Below are 23,186 nucleotides of genomic sequence, written 5' to 3'. Positions count from 1 at the left end.
TGGCTACGACCTAGCAAGGCGCCATTAGTAACATTGCATGTATCTAAAGAGTCTCACTTGTATCGCCACAATCTCCAGATGTACCAAAAGGATGGATTAAAGTTAAGTATTCCAGAATATACGTACTTTTCTTTATAGCATTCATTACGTATCCTGTTTCAGACCTCACGCCCTCCTGTTTTAACTTAGCGCATGCCTGTCGGCTTCCTCTCATTGTGTCTAGGCTGTCTTGTCTAGACACAACACTGCCTATCTGTCATAGTACTTGTAGTGGATCCTGATGCAGTTTGGAATTCCTGTGTGATGGTCTGGATAGATGTCTGCCTATTACACGTTACGATCCTCTTCAACTGTCACCGGTCTCTGTCAGTCAACAGACGAGGTCAGCCTGTACGTTTTTGTGCTGTACATGTCTCTTCATGTTTCCACTTCACTATCACAGTGGAAACAGTGGGACTAAGGATGTTTAGGAGTGTGGAAATCTCGCGTACAGATGTATGACACCCAGTCACCAGATAACGTTCAAAGTCCATGAGTTCTGCGGAGTGCCCCATTCAGCTCTCTCACGATGTCGAATGACTACTGAGGTCGCTGATATGGAGTACCTGGCAGTAGGTGGCAGCACAATGCACCTGATATGAAAAATATATGTTTTTGGGGGTGTCCAGATACTTTTGATCACATAGTAGTGTACCAAATTCGTATAACCAAATGTAGGTTGCCGTAATCCGTTTGATAATACTTCCAGATTTGCAGTCATAAATAATCAGTGTTCAACACTGCGCATTGACTAACGTTTGCGGAATGTTAAATTTCAGGCTGGCTTACTGATTCTAAGTCCCATTTGACTCAAAATTTTTCTAAGTGCTAACATATATTAAAGTATTTGAGTGGATGTTTGCTGCTCGAAAACTATCACTTCACAATTCCAAAAGTACGCTAGCAATAGCTGAGCGTACACTTTACCTACAAGACCAATCCACGCAACATGGCTGCCCAACTCAGAATGACCAGGAGCTGCCATTTGTGTGCCCTAATAAGCCTTCTATTTAGGCAGCAAAATTGAAAATGAACAAAAAATTCAGAAAATGGGCCACCATTTAAAATATACACAATTGCCATATACAACATGTATTTTGAATGAAAGGTCTTTCTCTTCTGGTCGCTCTCAGGCCATACACATAATCCTATGTCTAATAATTTATCCACAAGTAAATAAAACATGAAATTTATACATATGTACTTACAATAATTGATCAAAAAAGTCCACCCCCAGCAGCTGAGTAGTCAGTGCGACAGAATGTCAATCCTAAGGGCCTGGGTTCGATTCCCGGCTGGGTTGGAGATTTTCTCCGCTCAGGGACTGGGTGTTGTGTTGTCCTAATCATCATCACTTCATCCCCATCAACGCGCAAGTCACCAAAGTGGCATCAAATCAAAAGACTTGCACCCAGCGAACTGTCTACCCAGCAGGAGGCCCTAGTCACACTATCAAATAGTTGTTAAAACATGCTAAAAAATAAAGGTGGCCTGTTCAGAAGAAGTGTCTCTTTGTGCTCTATTCAATGGTTGTATCAAATATTATATTTAAATTTCCACTTGATAAGAGTCTTTACTAAAGGTCAAATTAGTACCTAATTAAGTGAACTGGAAATCTCATAATAATCTGTACATATGATGTACGGACACATGTGGTGAGGTACAAGGAACGTCATGCTGTGTTTGTGTTCTATCTAAGTGCTGAGAATACGATGATCTGGCTCATTTACACAATTAAAAATATATTAAATGCATAATAATTCAATAATTATATAGATGTGTTGCTTTCAGTGATGATAGTGTCCTCTGCTGTCATTCAATACTTTGTTCATCCAAATTGCACAAAATGGCCAACTTAAGTTTTAAAGATTTTTATAAGAGTATACATTTGCTGTTATGTCAATCACTTCTGTAGTTTTATTTATATATTTAATGTCAACGTCTCAAAACATGCACCTCAGTGCCATGATTACTCTGACTTGATTGGATTTGCTATACGTCAAAACTGTGAATTATTGTTTAATTTTAAAGTATTTCTAGGCAGCCCTAGTCCTCCATATTGTGATTACCGCTATCTTTAGAGCCAGCCCCATCATCCACATGCTGTCCAAATGGCTAATTTCCTCCCTCAACTCCAGAATCCTGGGGAAAAATCACCAACTACTTGTTAAAGACCACCCGCTTACAAGTGATCATGTAGTTACTGAAAATGGGCCAACCAGCTGCGCTAACTTTGGCCCGTCATCCAGGACAAAACTTATAGCTGTAAGGTTCCATAAACTTCAGAGACCAAAATCTGGGAATGGCGAAGGCTTGTGGAAGTGAGCTTACAGTGATTCCACACCAAAAAGTCAGTTTGGATGTTGTCAGTGTGTGCGACTCCTGGCACAGTGAGATTAGTGAGCCACAATTATGATCATAGCATTTGCGACAAGGCATGTCAATCAGATAGCTCGAAAGCTGAAATTACAATGGAGGCATCTCAAAATACAGTGGTGGAAGGAAGCAACTCAAACCTGGATCTTTGTCCTAATGTAAAATTCACTGTTGAAAATGCCTTGCACATTCACTAAAACCGTAAGTTTCTCTCGAGTTCTTCTCCATATTATATTTTCCCCCAGAGGTACCAGTCCAGGAGCATGGTAGGAGCGCTTGTGTGAAGGTCCGAAGATATGAATATAAACATATGAAACTTTTAGTTTGCTCATGGTGTGTGCTCGAGCAATGCTATTGATAATGCGCTACCTGCTAGTCAGGGATTTGAGTGCAAGTCACAATGTGGTACGAGGTTTTAATTTGTCACAAATGTTCATAGCAGGTAAATAATAAAATGTGCCATATCTGAATATACTGTGCTTTTTGAAGTTCAAAACAGTTTCATTTGTATAACTTTCAGAAATAGTGTTACCTTCACTTGTGTTAGCCATAAGACATCATTAGCAAAAATTAGTTTTGCTTTGTGTTTCAAGTGAAGTAGGATGCCATTTTGGTATAAGCAGAGCAGTAAAACAGTCATGTTCATACTTGAGATGTACCTTTTTCAGTAGCTTCTTATATTAATGAGGTAGGTTTTTGTGAATTAGTAGTGTGACATTCATATAATATACTACTACTCCTTCCATTATCTTAAATAAGAAGTCAACCACTCATATTGTGCTCTTTAACTAATAAAACTGTAACTTTTGTAACCTGAACTTATGATTTAATCAAACACCAAGGATAAAACAGAGAAAATTCCCGATACTGCCATTTTACAGTTTTTTGATCTAGTTATGCTGTTAATTACTTTAAATACCTATTACTTTGAACATGCTCATATGAAATCCACATCATTACTGTGTATTTCAGTACAGCAATTGCATAACCTAAGTAAATTATCTGTCATGTATTTTAGCAAGATAATTTACCATTACCAAGTACATAGCCTTCTGAAACATTTTAAATAATTATGTAAATAAAGAGACAGTGCAGTAGCCATTAACATCTGACAATGCCATACATCATGTTGTTTGTAAAAATTGTCCTAAATTCTAAACAAGAACAATACATACCTTATGCTTACAATTTTTTAATACAATCTTGGGAATGCTATTGACTGTGATAAAGTTATGTTTAAATAGATCTGACAGTTTTCCATGATGAATATAGGGAGGGAGTTCAGTTTCGTTAATGTTCTTGATATTGTATTTCTGTCATTTAAATATAATTATTATTTTCTATATTAATAGGATAAACAGTTATGGTTAACTTATTTTTTTTGCAATTTTTCATTCTTTGTTACAGCACTGGATCAGGTTAGAAATGCAACCCAATATTTTAATTGAGTCGTTGAAAATGGTGGTGGAAATGGCTGACAAAAGCTATATGCCTTCATTGGTTGTAGTGTCAGGAGGAGATACCTTCTTGTCCATGACAGAGCTAAATACAGTGAATATTCGTAACACAGATAGAATTGTTACTTTGTTGTCTCACTTGAAAGTTGTAAGTATCACGTAAGAGTAGTATATGATTGGATTGATTCTATACGAGAATTAAAGCACAATACAGTTTCTCATATTTTCAGTCTGTGTGCTTCACACCCATAATGTCATATAGCACATATCTACAGTTTTGTGTAACTGCATTTAATATATGCTATCTACTGTATGTATTTCAGTATTATGCATGCATTGAAATAGCAGTCAAACAGTGCAGAAATGGTGGCATTGATTGCAAAATTCATGCATTAAATATCATTGGTAAAAGGGCTTCATCTAAAGGAAGTTCAACCAAATCAAGAAGTATGTCTTTCCTTGTATCAGACAGTGAAGAATTCCAGGTACATTAAAACTTCTTGTCTTACTTTTGTAGCTTCCATTACTCTTATGTTGTTTCGTATCTTGTCTGCATCATTACAGTAAAGCTTAAGTAAATTACAAATCTCGTATTGTCCTGTTTTGCAGGATTCTAGAACCTTTACAGGTATAAACAGAAACCAGCAGGGCTACTCATCTTCGGCTGACCTGCAAACAAAAGTTTATGTTTGGGGCTTGAACGATAAGGACCAGCTTGGTGGTCTTGCTGGTTCTAAAGTCAAACTGCCAACATTCTCTGAAGCATTGTCTTCTCTCAAACCAATTCACATTGCTGGTGGTTCAAAGTCGCTTTTTGTAGTTTCTCTAGATGGCAAGGTAAGAGAGAGAGAGAGAGAGAGAGAGAGAGAGAGAGAGAGAGAGAGAGTGTGTGTGTGTGTGTGTGTGTGTGTGTGTGTGTGTGTGTGTGTGTGTGTGTGTACTGTCTTTCCCATTACATTATGTTTTATAAAACAGAAACAGTACTTATCACTGTTATTTACAATAAAAAATTTACCAGGCTCAACAATGACTTTACAAGTTATATGTGGTCTTTCAGATCCTATTTTTAACTTGTTTCAGTTATATGCATGTGGTGAGGGTACAAATGGCCGACTGGGATTGGGACACACTGGCAATGTGTCTTCACCACGCCTAGTTACAGGACTCAGCCAATATGTTATCAAGAAGGTTGCTGTTCATTCTGGCGGTAAACATGCTATGGCTCTCACTCTTGATGGAAAGGTAGGGAACAAAGTAATGTAAGGTAACAACTGAACTATGTTTAATGTTATCATGATGTAACCTGATGTTTGAGTCTGTACAGTGTGCTATAGAATTAAAATCCTTATAATTTTTCTTTGTAATTATATTGTAATGCAATGTGTGCTGTAGCTCACATGGTAGGTGCCTAAAAAGTAGTCTGTTGCTTCCCAGGTGCCTCTCAACATAACTTTGGTTTTCTATTTCATGTCATAAAGAGGAACAGTCCTGCAAATCATTCAATTGGTGTGGTAAATGGGTAAAATATGCAATATTTAGGACATATCCCTGCAAAAGGAAATCACCATCTGTGGAATCAGGTGATTTGCTAGTCTCAAATATGCCCCACAAACCAAGTTCACAAGGAGATTTCCCACCCAGTAGTAACCATTCTCAGAATTACTGATTCATGTAGAAAACAACACTGTTGAAAAACCGTTCTTCACACAGTATCTGCCTGTCATGGAATACATCTGTAAACTTGTCTGTCTGATCTATGTTTTCAATGGTGTCCTGAAAGAACCCAGTCTTTCAAGGAATAAATGTAATTTAATGTGGATGAGTAGGTAAAACAAACCCAAACCCATAAAGTTTAAATACAGCATTAGTAGCCTGCTGGTTGAGATAGACAAGTCGTTTAAATATCTGGGTGTAACATTGCGAAGCAATATGAAATAGAACAAGCACGTGAGGATTGTGATAGGGAAGCTGAATCTTTTATGTTGTTTTATTGTGAGAATTTTAGGTAAGTGTGGTTCATGTGCAAAGGGGACTGCATACAGCATTCTACCTATTCTCAAGTACGGCTCAAGTGTTTGGGAGCCATACCAGGTCAGATTAGAGAAAGACATTAAAGTAATTCAAAGGTGGCATACTAGGTTTGTTACCAATAGGCTTGAACAATGTGCAAATGTTACCTAGATGCTTTGGCAACATGTATGAGAACCCTGGGGGGAAGGCAATGTTCTTTTCGAGGAACACTATTGAGAAAATTTATAGAACTGGAATTTGAGGCTGACTACAGAACAATTCTAGTGCTGCCAACGTATGTTTTGCATAAGGACCATGAGGATAAGGTATGAGAAATTAGGCCTCATGTGGAGGCATATAGATAATTTTTTTCCCTCACTCTATTTGCAACTGGAATTGGAAAGGAAATGGTTAGGAATGGTCCAGAGTACCATTTGCCATACACCGTACGGTGCCTTGTGGAGTACAGATGTAGATGTACAGATGTAGATCCTGAAAGTTTGTGAGCTGATTTAGTCCACCTAGAAGTCACCTTTTGTCAGAATGGTCATAGTGCAAGACAGATTTGATGTGTGTTGCACCTTTGACCAACCTTGAATTGCACAAGTGCTGGTGATAACGAGGTGCCGGCAAAGCATACAACCTTCTTGCTTTATGCAGGTAGCATTTCCAACAAGACTGGTCATATTCTAAGGAAACATGATGTGAAATGTGTTTTTAGATCACCAGCTAAGGTTAATGCCCTTTTAGAATCTGCAAAGGTTGATCTTGGTTTGTGTAAAGTAGGTGGCTATCATTTTCCTTACAGTTGTGGCATTTCATATCTTGGTCAGACTGTCTGGACTGTGGAGGATCCGTGTATTGAGAATAAATGTCACCCACAGTTACAACAGCCAACCAGATCTGCTATTGCAGAACATTGCCTTGGCAGTGGTCATCCTATGGAAAATGACAACACAGAGATTCTGGCATGCACTTCCAGCTATTGGGATAGTGTTAATAAGTAATCAGTTGGGTTTAAATTAACAAGTGACCTTATAAATAGAGTTATGCAACCATCAGTAATTTCTGGGGGTTTGTATGTGATTGTGTGGCGGCACCAGAGGCCCCCCCCCCCCCCCACCACCACCACACACACACACACACACACACACACACACACAGAGAGAGAGAGAGAGAGAGAGAGAGAGAGAGAGAGAGAGAGAGAGAGAGAGAGAGAGAGATTGATTTCAGTATCTATTCTGTATACTGAGGTTTTAAATTTCCTTGCACACCTCTTTCTTGTTGCATCTGTGCACTGAAAATGACAGGGTGTTCACCTGTCAAAATATTGATGATACTTGAAAATGCCAGCTGATTGCATTCCTGTACGTTATTTGAACATATAAGAAGCTATTAAACAGTAATACTAGCTTATTTTAGCAGTTTATGAAAGGAATTGAGTAAGAAGATAGGTGAGTTTCTTGTGTCTTTTGAAGATTTTTGAACTTCTGACAAGAAAAACCCATCCAAATACCATACAACCATAGGGATAGAAAAGTATATGTGATTACCCAATAAAATTTGTGTCATGTAGAGTAAGTACGATGAAAGCAGACGGCAGATGGCACTTGCATAAAAGCTAATCACAAGTTTAAAAAGACTGAGAGAAGTAGATTTTTCTGAGATCAGCACATAAAAGTGTGTATGTGAAAGCTAATTGCAGATTGTAGCAGCTGTATCACCCAGAACCACCAGCTTGCTATGGAGCTCAGAAGTCAACACACACATGTGTACGCCAACACAATACATGTTGAAGGCCTCGGAGATTAACAAGGGTGCAGCAACACCACTATTGGATGCTTAAGACATGGAGAAAGGTTGTCTAGACTGTTGAGTCTGGGCAGGGTGGCAGGATACAAACGTGACACTGTTCAGTCTCGCATGGGAGATGATTGCAAGGGATGAAATGGGCCCCCTGATTCATCTCCATGTACCTTACTGGTAAATGATAAAAGAACTCAGTTGTCCATTCTTTTGCATCTCTCTGTTCACATAAATTCCTCGGCAGATGACTTGTACATTCAACATCAAAATGCACTACTCCATTACTTCTGAACTGTGATACAATGGTCTGGGAACACTCCGTGAATATAAGGGAACTTTTGAGGCCTACCAAGTCACTTGGTCCCAGTCCCACTGAGCAGATCGAGAATGCCATCAAGTGACGTTCATGCTTCAAGCCAAATTTTGAAAGTAAGTTACCATATTTACCTGATTATAAGTCAGAAAATACTGGGTCATCTTATATTTGCAGATTAAACTATTGCTACTGAGTTTAACATTTTTACATAGTTTGATAGAGTATATAAAGATTGTCTTAAATTTACAGATTAAGCTTTGGGTATTGAGATCACATGCATATTTATTTTGAACAATTTGGTAGTGCAGGGCTGGGCTAATGAGACTCTTGTTTGAACAGGCTCGAGATTTCCTGATACGTCAAAGCACTCGATACTGTATTGATGTTGCTCAACCACGTGACATTTGATTTGCGCAGTGCTGGTGCAAGAGATGCGTGAGAAACTATGAACTAGCCAGAGCAACAATCTATTGTACTGCTTACAATTTGACATTTTTGTGAAACACAGTAGGAAATAGCATTAAATTCTACCATCTTACAAACTCTTATTTGATTTGAACGGATTTGCAATAAAAGTTTTCATACATGTATGTATACCATATACAAACCTCAATGCTGCTTTTTCAGTAAAGGTAACGTTCAGAAGCGAAAGTGTTGCCCTTCAAAAAACATTACATGATTCTGAACCCGGATCAGTATTTTATTTGGTTATGAGAGACTTAAATGATTTACTAAGTGGGTTGCAAATGAGAATCTGTCACTGTTCACATATTAGTATACAAGGTGAAAATGTTACCAGCTTTTAATCAGCTGTAGATCATGATGGTGACATTTAGATGAAACAAGAAGGAAAATTAATCTAGAATTAATTGTGTGACAAACAAAATAAATCATATTAAACTGAATGTAACTGTTATAATTAGAATAAATTACAGCGGCAAGAACTGTTGTGGCGATACTACCAACAGATGCCAGTAGTTCGCGGGATGAGTGAAAGTTCGAGAATGGACTGAATTGTGGTTGTGATCTTTTATTTCTGTGTTAGTTGTTGTTGTTACATAATATGTGACCTGCACCATTGAAGATAATGTCGTCTGTGTTTCACATTTGCTCAAGCACAGCACTATGGAGGAGTTTGAGGGGGAACAGTGATACCAGCTTGGCTGACAAATAGGGTGGGTGCAGGGAGTGGGGAGATGGTAGCAAATTACTTTGCATTATCAACCATGGGAATCTACACCACATACCATACTTTGGCCTTTTATGAACATCTACCTTGTTTAACTGCAGTTTGCTTGAATCTGTTTATAGTCAGAATTGAATAGACTTTAAAATTGGACAAACATTCAATAATAATGTTCATTTCTGCAGGAGATGGTAAGAGCAGATGGGGCCAGTGGTGTACTTTAGTGTTTCATGCTGCAATGTTGTTGATACTCACCATGGCATTTGACAAGAACTAAAGGGGGCGTGTCAGCTGCTGGTTCTATGCAGCCTGGAGAGAGTGGTGGACAGACAATATGTATGGAAGTGACAGACATTGTAACATTCTCCAGTCAGCATAGAAGTGAAATCCAATACATACTTGGAAAACAAAAACAGCTGTGCTTTCAGGCCCCACCATAACCACAACCTCAGAAATCACAACATATTCAGAAGAAGGTGCTCAACATTTGTTACAATGAAGACATAAATTTCACAGCTGTGCTATTAGGATGATGATGATGATGATGATGATGATGATGGTTAAAAATAATGATGTAACAGATGTCAGGGTTAGTAAGCACAAAACATAGAAAACAATGGTCCACAAAGTCATGTAAATCATTTCTGGTCTTTGATGTCTCCTTGTATTATTAAAATGTAGATAATCATTAAATGGCATAATTCGGAATAGATATATTGTGAACTTCTGATTAGTCAGAATATGTTAAAAATAAATATTTTGCAAGGAGCCTCTTAAAAGATGAGCATCGCCATACATTCAGGGTCATCTTGTACTTGGGTAAATACAGTTCTAATCAGTCTACATTACTTGTTCTATAGACTGATAATATGGAGATCCAGAAATATGTTGAAGAAAACAGAAAAAATATGGTATTCGTATTTTACACAGATATTCATACACTTCAATTTAATGATCATCCTATGCTTCCCGAGTTTTATAAAATAATTCTTAGGCTATTATAGATAGAATGTTCAAAAAAAGGGTTTACGGCATTTGTCTACGCAGATGATGATAATTCCACTGAAGAGATGCTGAATTCAAATATTAGCTAAAACTCTCGTATGTGTCGTTATTAATAATGTGTACATAAGTTAGTATTGCCAAGAAATTTGTCTGTGTAATACTAAGAATAGAAGTAGTAAACCACTCATAGTACAACTGAGACTGTCAGCAGTAGACGGACATGTAAGATAGACTGAATTCACACACACACACACACACACACACACACACAAACACACATATTGTGGTGCCACTGTTGTCTTGATCCTGGTAGTGCAGCCCCTTCCTGGTTCTGTAGGCCATCAGGGTAAGTGGTTACACTTACTCCTTCCATTGTTTTTATTCCACCTAAGACATTCCAGTTCCACATTAGATCTATCAGTGGATTAGAAGCAGTTGAACACCAGTACATCCTCCAATTTCTTCTTCAACTTTTTTGGGTTTCTGGCAGCATATTGAAAATATGTGAAATGTGAATAATATGCAGCACTTTTATTCCTACCAATGAGTTATTGGTTGGAAAACAGGATCTATTATTTACAACAAATTCTATAAGGAATAAATACTTTATCAAAACTGGTAATTAGCATTTCTGGTTCTTTGGACAGGCTACTATGGGATGTTACTGAATTAGCACAACAAATGAACTTGCTTTTAGGTTTGAAAATTAGATTGACTTGAGAAACTACCTCAAAATAAGTAATCAAATAAAGTTTTGGAATAAAAGTAATCAAAGTATGCTACCTTTCATAATTTTGTGTCACCTGTGTGTGACAGCATTCAAATTTCAAATAAATATTTGTTCAGACTGTCAACAGCACTGTGGTATACTGTTACAACATACATTATTATCAAGTTTTTGTATCATTAATGTAATTTTATCAACCTCAGCTACATGTGTTTAATAATATTTTTACTGTTTCTCTTATATGGTATAATCGATTTATGAATAGTCATGAGTAAGCACTGATAGCAAATCACTTATGGGAAACACAATTTATCAGTCTTACTAGCGTTCAGAAACAGTGAACATTATAATATCAGCCATAGTAGAAATGTCTAAGTCATACTTTGGAAGTGAAAGTATATAAAACTTAGAGCTTTATACTAATAATAATAATAATAATAATAATAATAAACAAAATGTTTGTGAATAACACAGTCTTCTTTAGTGAAACGAAACATGCTCTTCCTGTCTCATTCTGTCAATTTTTCTTCATAACACAATGTCTCAAACCCAATGCTCATAACATCCTAAATCAGAAATTATTGGACTGATATTTTCTCCTTTTAAGAGCAAAATATGTCTGTTAAAATTTAAATCTATGTCTGTGTTCAGCAAATCTCTGTGAAGTTCTCGGAAGAGGGTACTTTCTGTTGTACCACATATTAGGGTTTCTTCCCATTCCATTTGCTTGTGGAACATAGGGAGAATGATTGCTTTAATGCATTTTAGACTGCTGTCAGTAGCCTTGTCTTGTCTTTGTGGTCCCTTCAAGACCACTTATGTGGGATTGTAGTATTATTTGTAGATGCCTCATTTATTATTGATTTTTGAACTTTGTAAGTTGGTTGTCATAGAATAGTTGGCAATTAACCTTAAGCATCTACCAGTTCAGGTTTCTCAGAATCCTTCCATGATACTCTTTCATGGGCCAAACAGACCCGTGGGCCATTCCTGCTGCTCTTCTTTGTCTGTGTCCAATATCCCCTGTTAGTCCTGTTTAGTATGGCTCCCACACACTTGAACAATATTGTAGAATAGCTCACATAAGTGTTTATAAGCAATGTACTTGTTATCCTACCAATGAACCAAAGTCTGCCATGCACTTTACCTCCAACTTGCCCTACATGGTCATTCCAAACAATTATGTACAGAAACAGTTATGTACAGAAATTTACACTGATCAGCCAGAACATTGTGACCACATACCTAATAGCTGGTATATCTACCTTTGGCACAAATAACAGTGGTGATGCATCATGGCATAAAAGAAGTGAGTCCTTGGTAGGTTGCTGTACAGAGTTGGCACCAAATCTGCACACACATCATCAGGTCCCATAAATTCCAATGGGGGCGGGAGGGGGATGAGCTCTGATGCTACGTTCAATCATATACCAGATATGGTAGATCGGGTTCTGATCTGGTGAGTTGGGGGGCCAGGACATCAATGGGAACTTGCCACTATGTTTCTCGAACCACTCCATCAAACACCTGGTCTTGTGACATGGCACATTATCTTGTTGAAAAATGCCACTGCATTTGGGAAACATGATTGTCATGAAGGGGTGTATTTGGTCTACAACCAGTGTTTGATACTTCTTGGCCATCATGGTGCCTTGCACGAGCTCCATTGGACCCATGGATGCCCAGATGAATGTTCCCCAGAGCAAAATAGAGACACTGCCAGCTAGCCTCCACCCTGCAGTACAGGTGTCAAGGAGCTGTTTTCCTGGAAGATGATGGATTCGTGCCCACCCATAAGCATGATGAAGAAGGTATCAGGATTCATCAGACCATTCAACACTCTGCCACTGTGCCAACGTCACTGCCGATACTCATATATCCTTTCAGTAGTAATTGACGATGTTGTGGTGTTAACATTGGCACATCGGCTGTGGAGGCCCATCATTAGGAGTGCTGGGTGCACTGTGTGTTCAGACACACGTGCACTCTGCCCAGTTCCACCACAGTTTGCTGCCTGTCCTGTTTTACCAATCTGCCCAGCCTACGAGGTCCAACAACTGTAACGAGGGGTGACCACCCAATTCCATAATGTCTGGATGTTGTTTCACCTTGGTTTTGCCACATGTTGAAGACACCACAGCAGTCTTTAAACATGTGACAAGTCTTGCAGTTTCTGAGTTTCTCATGCTGAGCCTCCAGGCCATCACAATGCCCTTTGTCAAACTCAGATAGATCATGCACCTTTCCCATTCTACACACGGACACCACACTCACTGATACCATGCACCATGCTTGTGTCTGACTAGCATTCATTCCTCACCAGGTGATGCTGCTAACACCTGGGTGGGTTTATACTGATAGTATATCGGTGGTCATAATGTTCTGGCTGATCAGTGTGTATTAATTGATTCATTCCAGTTAGGACTCTCACTGATATTGTTGTCACTGGATACTATGTTTTCTTTTTGTATTTTGCGAAGTGCAAAGTTTTACATTTCTGAACATTTAAAGCAAGTTGGGAGTTTTTGCACAACTTCGAAATCTTATCTGACGTGACAATACTTCACAATAGAAATTAAGAGGCAAATGATATGGCAAGTTGTGTTGCCCACTTTTGTGAACATAGCTTGTCATTTTGACATTAATTTTGATAGAAATCTCCAGCAAGTGGAATATATACTGTGTGTTTTTTTTATAAATATTATGATTTAAATAGGTACTGAAGGTTGTTCAACAAGACATGCTTGGTTTGCACAGAACATGTGAAATCATGATTTTGATGTTTTCCTGTCTAATGAGAAACAATTTTGTGAGACAGCAAATAATTCTACACAGAATTTAAATTGTTTTGTGGCTTAAAATATATAAAAGAATTAGTGATATTATAATGTATATTTATATTTGTCTGATTTAGATTCAGCACCTACTGAATATTCTTCAAGCAGTATGATGTTCATACGCTATTTCACAGTCAGTTTGTTTGTATTATCTAAAGAGAAAGAAGAAAGTATAAGTTTAAGTACACAGACAGGAAAAGAAAGTACCAATCTAAATAACCTAAGAACTTTTTTTTCCACAAAGCAGTTTTCTACTACACCAAGCAAGGGCATCTAAATATCCTGCAGCTCCCTTTTTGCTGTTGCTTCATGACACATGATCCATTATTACTCCAGCAGCTAATTCCCATGAAAAATATTTTGGAACATGAATCCACCATAAATTTATAATGGTATCCAGCTGTAGCTTTAGATAAAGACTGCACAAACATATCACTGGTGCACTGATATGCACAGATAAGACTTCAAATCCTATCGTAAATCACTTCTGATAGGTCAGTAGTTGGAAACTGCACTTTCTTCTAAATACCACTCAAAACAAACTTTATTCTTTTAAATGTACATAAATTTATATCAGTTTGTTATAAGTGTGGAAGTGTGCCTTTTCCCATGTCTGTTTAACAGAAGTAAGATGCTAATTTAAATCCTGCAACATTTGACATATGTACACCATGTGCATAGCATCACAGGTCAGTATATTTGCTCTGTGGGTTCTCACAATAACGTTTCTTCATATTGATGTTTCAAGCACTATAGTGAACTGGCATGTCTTCCTTTATATATGTCAGCTGTATTCTAAGTTTGAACATAAAATCTTTGTACATGATATTATACTCTTTTTCATATGTGTGTGTGTATGTTTGTATGTATGTATGCCACATTGTGGGTTCCACAGAGTGGCTAAGCATCAGCATATTCAAGACACAAATTTTGTATTGTTATAATATTATGATTTCCCTTCTAATTTGGAACTTGGTGCAGTATGCTGTATTCTCATTTAATACTAGTCACAGATAATTTTTGCTTTGAAAATATCTTAGATTAAAAACAACTCTTTGCAAATAATATTGATTGTAAACTGAACCACTTGATTTGGCTTGCTAAAGAAAATATTATTGATCCATTTATGTGTGTCAGAGTTGCCATCCTTTATATTTTATGTCCATGCTTTTTGCTTTAAGTTATACATTAATTTATTTTAGAAGTTTAGTGTCCTTATACTGCTTTGATTATCTTTATGTAGGTGTTCTCCTGGGGCGAAGGAGAAGATGGCAAACTAGGACATGGAAACAAACTGACATTGGACAAACCTCATCTCATTAAAAGGTTGAAATCAAAGAGAATCCGTGATATAGCATGTGGAAGCTCTCACAGTGCAGCGATAACTTCAAATGGAGAATTGTATACCTGGGGGTTAGGAGAATATGGTCGACTGGGACACGGAGATAATGTCACTCAGTTGAAACCAAAAGTGGTAAGTAAAATAAAAAACATGGATTACTGTCAATTCAGCATACTATACTTCCACTGATGTATAAAATATGAACATTTTTAAATAGACATGGAAGTAAAGGAATCATGGCATCAAGAGAAATGTGAATTGGTGAGTATCTTGTAGGTGTTTTCTAAATCTTAATGTTGTAGAAAAGTTCTGGTAGAGTATAAATACTTTTGGATTAGAGGAGACCACTCACTGAAAAGCAGGAGCATTGAGTCGCGCGCGCGCACACACACACACACACACACACACACACACACACACACACACACACACACACCTGTACCCTGTAGCTTGGATGGAGCCAGCTGGTTTGCCGGCTAGGAATGTACTCAAAGTACCCTCCGCCACACACCATCAGGTGGTTAGCAGAGTATGGATGTAGATAAATGTGGGAGGAGGGATGCAGGTACATGGGCTAGGCATTTGATGCATGGTTGCCATAGTCGGTGAGGAGTGGCTCATGAATTGAGAGTGGGTGATGAGATGGAGGAAGGGGAAACAGTTGGGAGGAGGGTGTGAGTGCAGTGGGTTAATGGAGATTGAGGGCAGGATGATTATGCAAATGGATGATGTGTTGTAAGGATAAATCCTATCTCCATATTTCAGAGAAGCTGATGGTGGAGGGAAGGACTAAATTGCTTGGGTTGTGAAGCAGCCATTGAAATTGAGCATGTTGTGCCCAGTTGCATGTTGTGTCACCATGTGGTCAACTTTGTTCTTGATAACAATTTGGCAGAGGCATTCAGGTGGACTGTGCTAGACTAGTCTGTGCAGTTGCAATGACCACTGTGTCCAGATGGCTCAATGGTCAGAGCATCTGCCCAGTAAGCAGGAGAAACAGTTTCAAATCCCAGTCCGACACACATTTTCAGCTTTTCCCATTGATATAAATCGATGCCCACTAGCAGCTACATGTTGTAAATCTTTTGTGTCTTGACTGCTAATTGCAGCCGGATCAAAATCGTGCCTGGTCTTTTGGACATGTCCAAAAGAACAGACACCCCACATATATTTAAGAATTTGTTCACTGATTCTAGAGTCTTACACATTCTGGGTGATAGTGTCACGTATCACAGCAGGACAGTAATATCTATCACATTCATGCTTAAACTTGCAATGCCTGGTCATGCCTTGTAAATCCACTGCCCACTGTTTTTTAGTTTGACGAGGCTGTCAACGTAAATGAAAAAACTTGTAACGAGCAACAGCCATGTTCACTTGTTCATCAAAGTATGAAGGCAAGCTGAATAGTAATGCCTCCCAGTTTTTTCTGTGACAACTCTGAAAGCTTTTTAAATGAAACAAATGTTATGAACATTCTGTATCTGTATTCTTCATGTCTACATATTTATTTCTCAACATAGTCACCCTGGCGAAGAACACATTTCTCCCAATGAGAGACCAGTTTGTTGGTACAATCGCTGTAGAATTGACTTTGTTGATGGAACTACAACCTCATCTTTGCTTGCACTGCTCCATCACTGTCAAAGTGAAGGCCTCAAAGGTGTTCTTTAAGTTTTGGAAACAGATGAAAATCGGATGGGGCCAAGTGGGGACTGTTCGGAGGATAATCAATGACAGTGAAAGCAAGGCGTCAGATTGTTGCAGATGTCGCAATACTCATGTGTGGTTTGGCCTTGTCACACCAAAGGAGAAGGTGCTCCATGTGTGGTCAAACTGTTTGATTCAAAACTCAATTACAGCAAGCTGCTTCTTGTGCACCAACACAGTTTCACTACACACTACAATTCAGAGACCTCTAGTGTCAGAAGACTGTCTATATGTAGACATGTCGAATAAAGATGTAGACTGTTGATAATGGCCGGCCGCGGTGGTCTCACGGTTCTAGGCGCGCAGTCCGAAACCGCGCGACTGCTACGGTCGCAGGTTCGAATCCTGCCTCGGGCATGGATGTGTGTGATGTCCTTAGGTTAGTTAGGTTTAAGTAGTTCTAAGTTCTAGGGGACTGATGGCCACAGCTGTTAAGTCCCATAGTGCTCAGAGCCATTTGAACCATTTTTTTTGTTGTTGTTGATAATGTTTGTTTTATTATAAAAGCTTTAAGAGCTTTCACATAAAAAATTGGAAGCATTGCTTTTCAGTATATTTTCAGTTTGTGGTGCCCCACAGCTCTCATATTTTTCAAAAATTTCATTTTTTCACCATGAACTGCTGATAAAGATTTTTTTATTTATAGAACCAATTTCAGTTGTATTACCATCACCAAAAGTATTCACAGCATCATGTTAGGTGAAATATAAAATTGTTATTGTCAGGTGCTAAAACCATGAATAAGACACTGTCATCACATCATAATATAAATTATGTCATCAGCCTACAAAAACAGTGCTAGGGACTGTACACATTTGTGTTAAAAATGTGCATTAACACTACAGAGTCATACCATGGAGAATCTCCCAGCAGCTCAAGGCAATAATACAAAATTTTTCAAATTACTTTTCAGCACATCCTATTATTTGTCTACTGCAGCAATCGAGACCTCATAATCTACACTTTCAGAGTGGGCAGTGGGAAAACATTTACAAGCCAGCGTGTATACTGTGACACCTACTGCAGCCAAGAAGTGAGGTTTGCTATCAGTACTTGAATACGATATACAGTGAAATGGGTGTCGAGCTGAGCATCTTATTCAAACCAGTCTTCCTCCTGTGTGTCGAATGCCTGGAACTAGGGTGCACAGACAGGTGATACTTGTGGCATGGCACTGCTTTCGGGGCAGTAAAAGCTGCCACTGAACCTCATTTGGAGTTGCATCTGTTGTGTCATCCTAGTTAGGAGCTGCTGTATTCGCTGGGCCTGCATCTGAATAGCTTGGCTCAAGACAGTTCCTGCTGTACACTGGCCATGATTCAACACAGAGTTGACACAGAAAGGCAACGAAATATCACAGGAGGTGTAAAGAATGTCTTGATTATAAATCACAAACAATAATATGCAAAAAGCAGCCTCTGGATCAGAAAACAATGAAAATAGCAAGTTGCAGGTCAAAATGTTCTGAAATACAAGAAAGTTAGGAAACAAACAATGTGGTGCACAAGCATGACATGTGTTCAAGAATCTGCAGGAAATACACTATCTTTGTTGCTGTAGTGTTGCCATCAGCAAGGAACCAAGCCTAAAAAAATAGACAAATTAAAGACCAGCATGAGCTCCAGCATTGTTGTATGCTGTAGCATTGCAGGGGTTCTAGAGGCAGAAACCGAAGAATGATAGATACAACATCATTTACTTAACTCTAGAGTCCAGTAGTCACTGATAGAGAAAGAGGTAGCACACTCGCACGCTGATGTCACAAGACTGAAGCATTAATGGTAGCATGCCGTGACCTCTTATTCACTTCGATTCTGGCGCTGCCTGTCCCAGCTGAGGAGGGCATGTCCATTGTGGGGTCATCAGTTGGCAGCCATGTTTGATTTGTGGCTGTTTCTGGCACAGCGTTCGTAACATCTGATGCCAACCTGTGAATGATGAGGGGACACTCTGTCTTGGTGTCTGTTGCAAATGACACCACACCTAATCCATGTAGCTCCCTTCCAGCTGCTAGTCACCCACACCCAATCCTCCCCTCTACCTCCTGCCTCCCTCCCCCTCTAACACACCACACCTGACACTACCCCACCACAACCTCGTTCACCTAATGAAATGCAGCACTGACACCGTTCATCCATCCGGCACCATATAGGTGTGGGTATTCTTTTGTATGTGTGTGTGTGTGTGTGTGTGTGTGTGTGTCAATGCGTGCACATGCTTCTGGGGGGAAGGGGGGGGAGCATGTATTTTACTCTAGCACGAAAAATGATTACTCCAAAAGCTGGGAAGTTTTATTTTTGATGTACAGGCTTGTCTTGGTATTTCTTAGGTCTTCAACTTTCAAACTGTTAGCTCCTTCCTCACCTATCAAAGTGGATTTAAAGAAAAGGAAAACATAAATTCAAGAGAGTTAGTTGATAACTTACTTACATATTCTTGTGTTCCATGGGTAATAATTGTGGAATGAGTCAGTTTTCAATTATAATACCTCTATCGATTTTGTGACACACTAAGGCCGCATGATGGCTGGTGTAAGTAATTTCTCTTTCTCGTAATATACCTATGAATGTCTTCATTGTTTTTGAACTGTGGTGATTGTTGACAACACGCTTCATAAGGGAGACCGTCAGGCTGCTGTCAGTATTCCTAACTATTTAAAGAGATACCTACAAGAGTTTCTAGAGTGGACAACATGTGTTACCCTTGTTACATGCTTCTGTACAAGAAAACCTTTCTCCTTATATGGAGAATTGTGCTAAAATATGATGCCATAAGATGTTAACGAATGTATGTCACCAAGATTGTTTTGAGTATGCTGCAGAAGTTTCGCTGGGTAGCTTATATACATCCTCTACACAGTCCCAAGTTCTCCCCATGTGGTTACCAAATTTATAGTGAACTGAAGAAAGATATTTGTGACTGTCAGTGTTGCTTTGGTTGAAGAGGTGCAGGCCTGAGTACAATCATGGTTCCATAAGCACCCACAAACATTTTTCCCTGGAGGTAATGACCTTCTTATCTCACAATGGGATAAATATATTAACACTTATGGTGATTACTTTTGAAATAATAAACTGTGTATTTACTTTTCTTCTGTTTTGTTTTCATTTGACTGTCCCATATACAGGTAAATATATATTAGATACATACGTGTAATTTGAAACTGGCACTCATAAAGTCATCTACAGAATCGAAGCAGTGTTTCTATAACACCACTTTTTGCATGAAATTTGTGGACTACAAAAGATTATCTGGCAACTTGTTTCACCTAAGTACTCTCCTGTGCATAATCCTGGTATGCCCTTTCTTGCCAATTGTGTGAATCTTATTTACATCATGAGTGTCATGTTTTTGTACATTACATGTCTAGTTCCATAGGGCCAAACTGAAGAACAAGTACGCATGGTCATTGTATGGGTCAGTATGTGAAATGACAGCAGAAAACTTAATAGTAGATAAAATCAACAATATAATGCAGGAATCAGCTTCATTTGTTTCTCTCCAGGACCCCCCCCCCCCCCCCCCTCATACAATAGGAGTAGTTTGGAAGTTTATTGAAAATGAATGCAGCAGAATACTACCTGCCTTTCTGGCTAGGAATCAGGGAGGTGTGATTTCTGCCTAGCATTAACTTAGTGAAAGTTACTGAGTCTTAGAAGACCAATGTCAGAATTCCTAAACTCCTGCCCCTTTCTTAGGCATAAATACACTTTCTGAATGGGGAGAGTTATCCCAGAGTATAATGCTGTATATCACTTATTGCAGATATTGTTCTAGTGGTAAATCCAGTTACAAATCATATGCCAGTTCTGTGTGATAGAAGTGGCACTTTTAGAAACTGCAGAAACTAGTCTTTCTATGATTTAGTATCAATTTATTTTCTGTTAGCTATGAGCTTAATCTTGAACTGCACTCTTTGATACATTGACTATGTTGCACATCCTTCACTACCAAGCTAGTGTTATCACCAGACAGATATATTTTACAATCACCTGTCACATTAGAAGGCATGAAACAGTAGTAGTTTCATCACTGACCTTTGAGGCAACGCCCCCCTCCCCAGCACTACCACTACCAGCCCCCCCCCCCCCCCCCACACACACACTTAACCATGCCCCACAAAAAGCAACTTTCAAAGAACATGAGAAATGTGTTGAAGAAAACATCATGGTCTGAAAGTCCACTTAACCTTTTACTGATGGAATGTTCCTCTAATAATGAAAAATCGGCAGAAATGTTGTCGATAATTGTGCTACTATTCCCCTGCACTCTGGTTTGAAAGAATACAGCCTGCATCAGATGATATAAATTTAGATCTTCCAACATTGCACTATCACTTGTAAAATACCACATAAACTATTTTTTGGAACTTTCTAAAAAGTGAACCAAGAACTCTCTCCAGCTTGAAGAAAATGTCCTGAAATCAGTGTTGGGTAGCTATAGATAATTATAATGAAAAGTTTAGTTTGACTAAATTCAGCTGCTCCAGCCCAACATGTTCAGTGCAGTGCTTTGATATGTCATTACATTCAAATGAATACTGTTTTTCATGTACATGGCCACACTCTCACTCCACAAAGAGGTCATTGAAAAATAGCCAACTAATCTGTGTGTCAGTATAGGAAGCCTCTGGATTGCCACATTGTTTAAGTGTTGGTGTTGTATACCAGTTATGTCAAGAGTTTTCATTTACAAACAGTTCACAAACTTTGTCTCTAATACTTCTTACATTTTGCTGAAATATGCTAATTCCTTCATTACTTAAATACGTGAACTTTTTTGAATGTGGTTCCTTTGTTAGAGACTTCCTTAAGGATTGATAACTACCATCTAACTTCAGCCTTAAAAATGTGCAGCTCTAACACCAATTATTACAGGAATTTTCCCATGAGTGACACCACCATCTCTCACTAAACTGTCACCATATAATATTGACCAGTATTCCCTTCCCACATCTTTGCGGTGGAAACTATGCCTAGTGAAACCTGAGCTATCGACAGACTCAACTAGCATCACTGCAATGTGAGCCATATCCCTCCATCAGCTGTGCCTTCTCAAGCATTACATTAATATGCCTATCAGATATATCAAGATGAGGGTGACCATAACTCTGAAACAGCTGCATGAGATGCACATTTTTGCCACCAATTTTTCTTTTTTCAGGTCACCACCTATATCACATTCCCTGTTCCTATCAAGAGTATTTCCAAATTTCCAACTTCACCCACAACCACTATCTGGTCCTCTTTTGTACATAACTTTCCTGTGTCATGCCATGAGTTACCAGAGCTAACCCTGCACTAGGATTCCCAATGCTTGTGACATGGTACTCACTCCCCAGCATTTCTTGCAACTATTGACCTACACATCTGCCACCAAAACTACATAACAGCAGAACCTTTTCTTTCTGCTTTAATTTACAACTGACTAAGGCTTCTTAAATGTTGATGTCTGCTGCATGTTTCTCACACCTACAGCAACAAGAAACTCCTCTCCTGTAAACTCTGAGAGTTGGTCAAATCTATTGGTGATATACAAAGTAAAACTCTCTGGATATATTCTTGTAGTGGCATTCTTACCAACTACAATTTCCCATTCCCCAGCCCCATCTCCCTCCTCATCCCATCTAGCTGCCCTCTTGCATTTCCTAACAACACCTGAAGGGCACAGATCTTACAATTCTGCTCCTCTGTTGAATACTTTTTGCTACAGATCCTGCAATTCTGGGAGAGGGGACTCACTAAAACATCCCACTGGCTTTCTCCCTGCATCACCCCACCCCCCACCCCACCCCAAGTGTAAGTACTTGCACAAATCACACACCTTAACCCACTACTCACAAATCTACTACAAAACTCACAAATCTACTACAAAACTCACACATCTACTACAAAACTCACACTTGTCACTCATGACAAAAATTTTACAACTGTCAAAAAAACTAAATATCAATGTTACCTAAATTTGCTACTGCAATAAAACCATTTTATAATCTAACTAAAATGATTTCAAATTTTACTCCTATTAACACTGCTACTCCACCACCAATACTACTACCACAAATATTTCACACAATTACTTGTCTAAAACAAATGTGTCCATTGGTACACTCAGCAAAAATTGAACACAACACAGTGAGTGAACTTTTCCCATAAGTTTTTTCCACAGTTATTTCACAAGAAACAAAAATCTATACCAGTCTACAGCTACTAAAATTAATAACTGATAACAGTGCACAAACAAATTTATCGGTACTTAGCTTTGTGATCCACCCCAACCTCTAACCAGAAATGTAAACACACTTTGATGCAAGACATAAACACACTCACAAATAACAGACTGTTTGAAGCAATAAGAGCACAAGACAGTCAGACA

General features: G+C 38.6%; 1 protein-coding gene across 1 annotated transcript in view; it reads left to right on the top strand.

Annotated features, from left to right (window-relative positions):
• Window positions 1-23,186, top strand: part of LOC126469882 (E3 ubiquitin-protein ligase HERC2) — an 846,528-nt gene that overhangs the window by 515,277 nt on the left and 308,065 nt on the right. Inside the window, exons 50-54 of the mRNA XM_050097213.1 lie at window positions 3,823-4,020; window positions 4,196-4,357; window positions 4,482-4,709; window positions 4,953-5,114; window positions 15,003-15,233. Of these exons, the coding sequence (XP_049953170.1) occupies window positions 3,823-4,020; window positions 4,196-4,357; window positions 4,482-4,709; window positions 4,953-5,114; window positions 15,003-15,233 (981 nt within the window). The remainder of the gene's footprint in view (window positions 1-3,822; window positions 4,021-4,195; window positions 4,358-4,481; window positions 4,710-4,952; window positions 5,115-15,002; window positions 15,234-23,186) is intronic.

This window comes from Schistocerca serialis, chromosome 3 (genome assembly GCF_023864345.2).
Source record: "Schistocerca serialis cubense isolate TAMUIC-IGC-003099 chromosome 3, iqSchSeri2.2, whole genome shotgun sequence".
Taxonomy (NCBI): domain Eukaryota; kingdom Metazoa; phylum Arthropoda; class Insecta; order Orthoptera; family Acrididae; genus Schistocerca; species Schistocerca serialis.
This window is presented reverse-complemented; position numbering and strand designations above follow the sequence as displayed.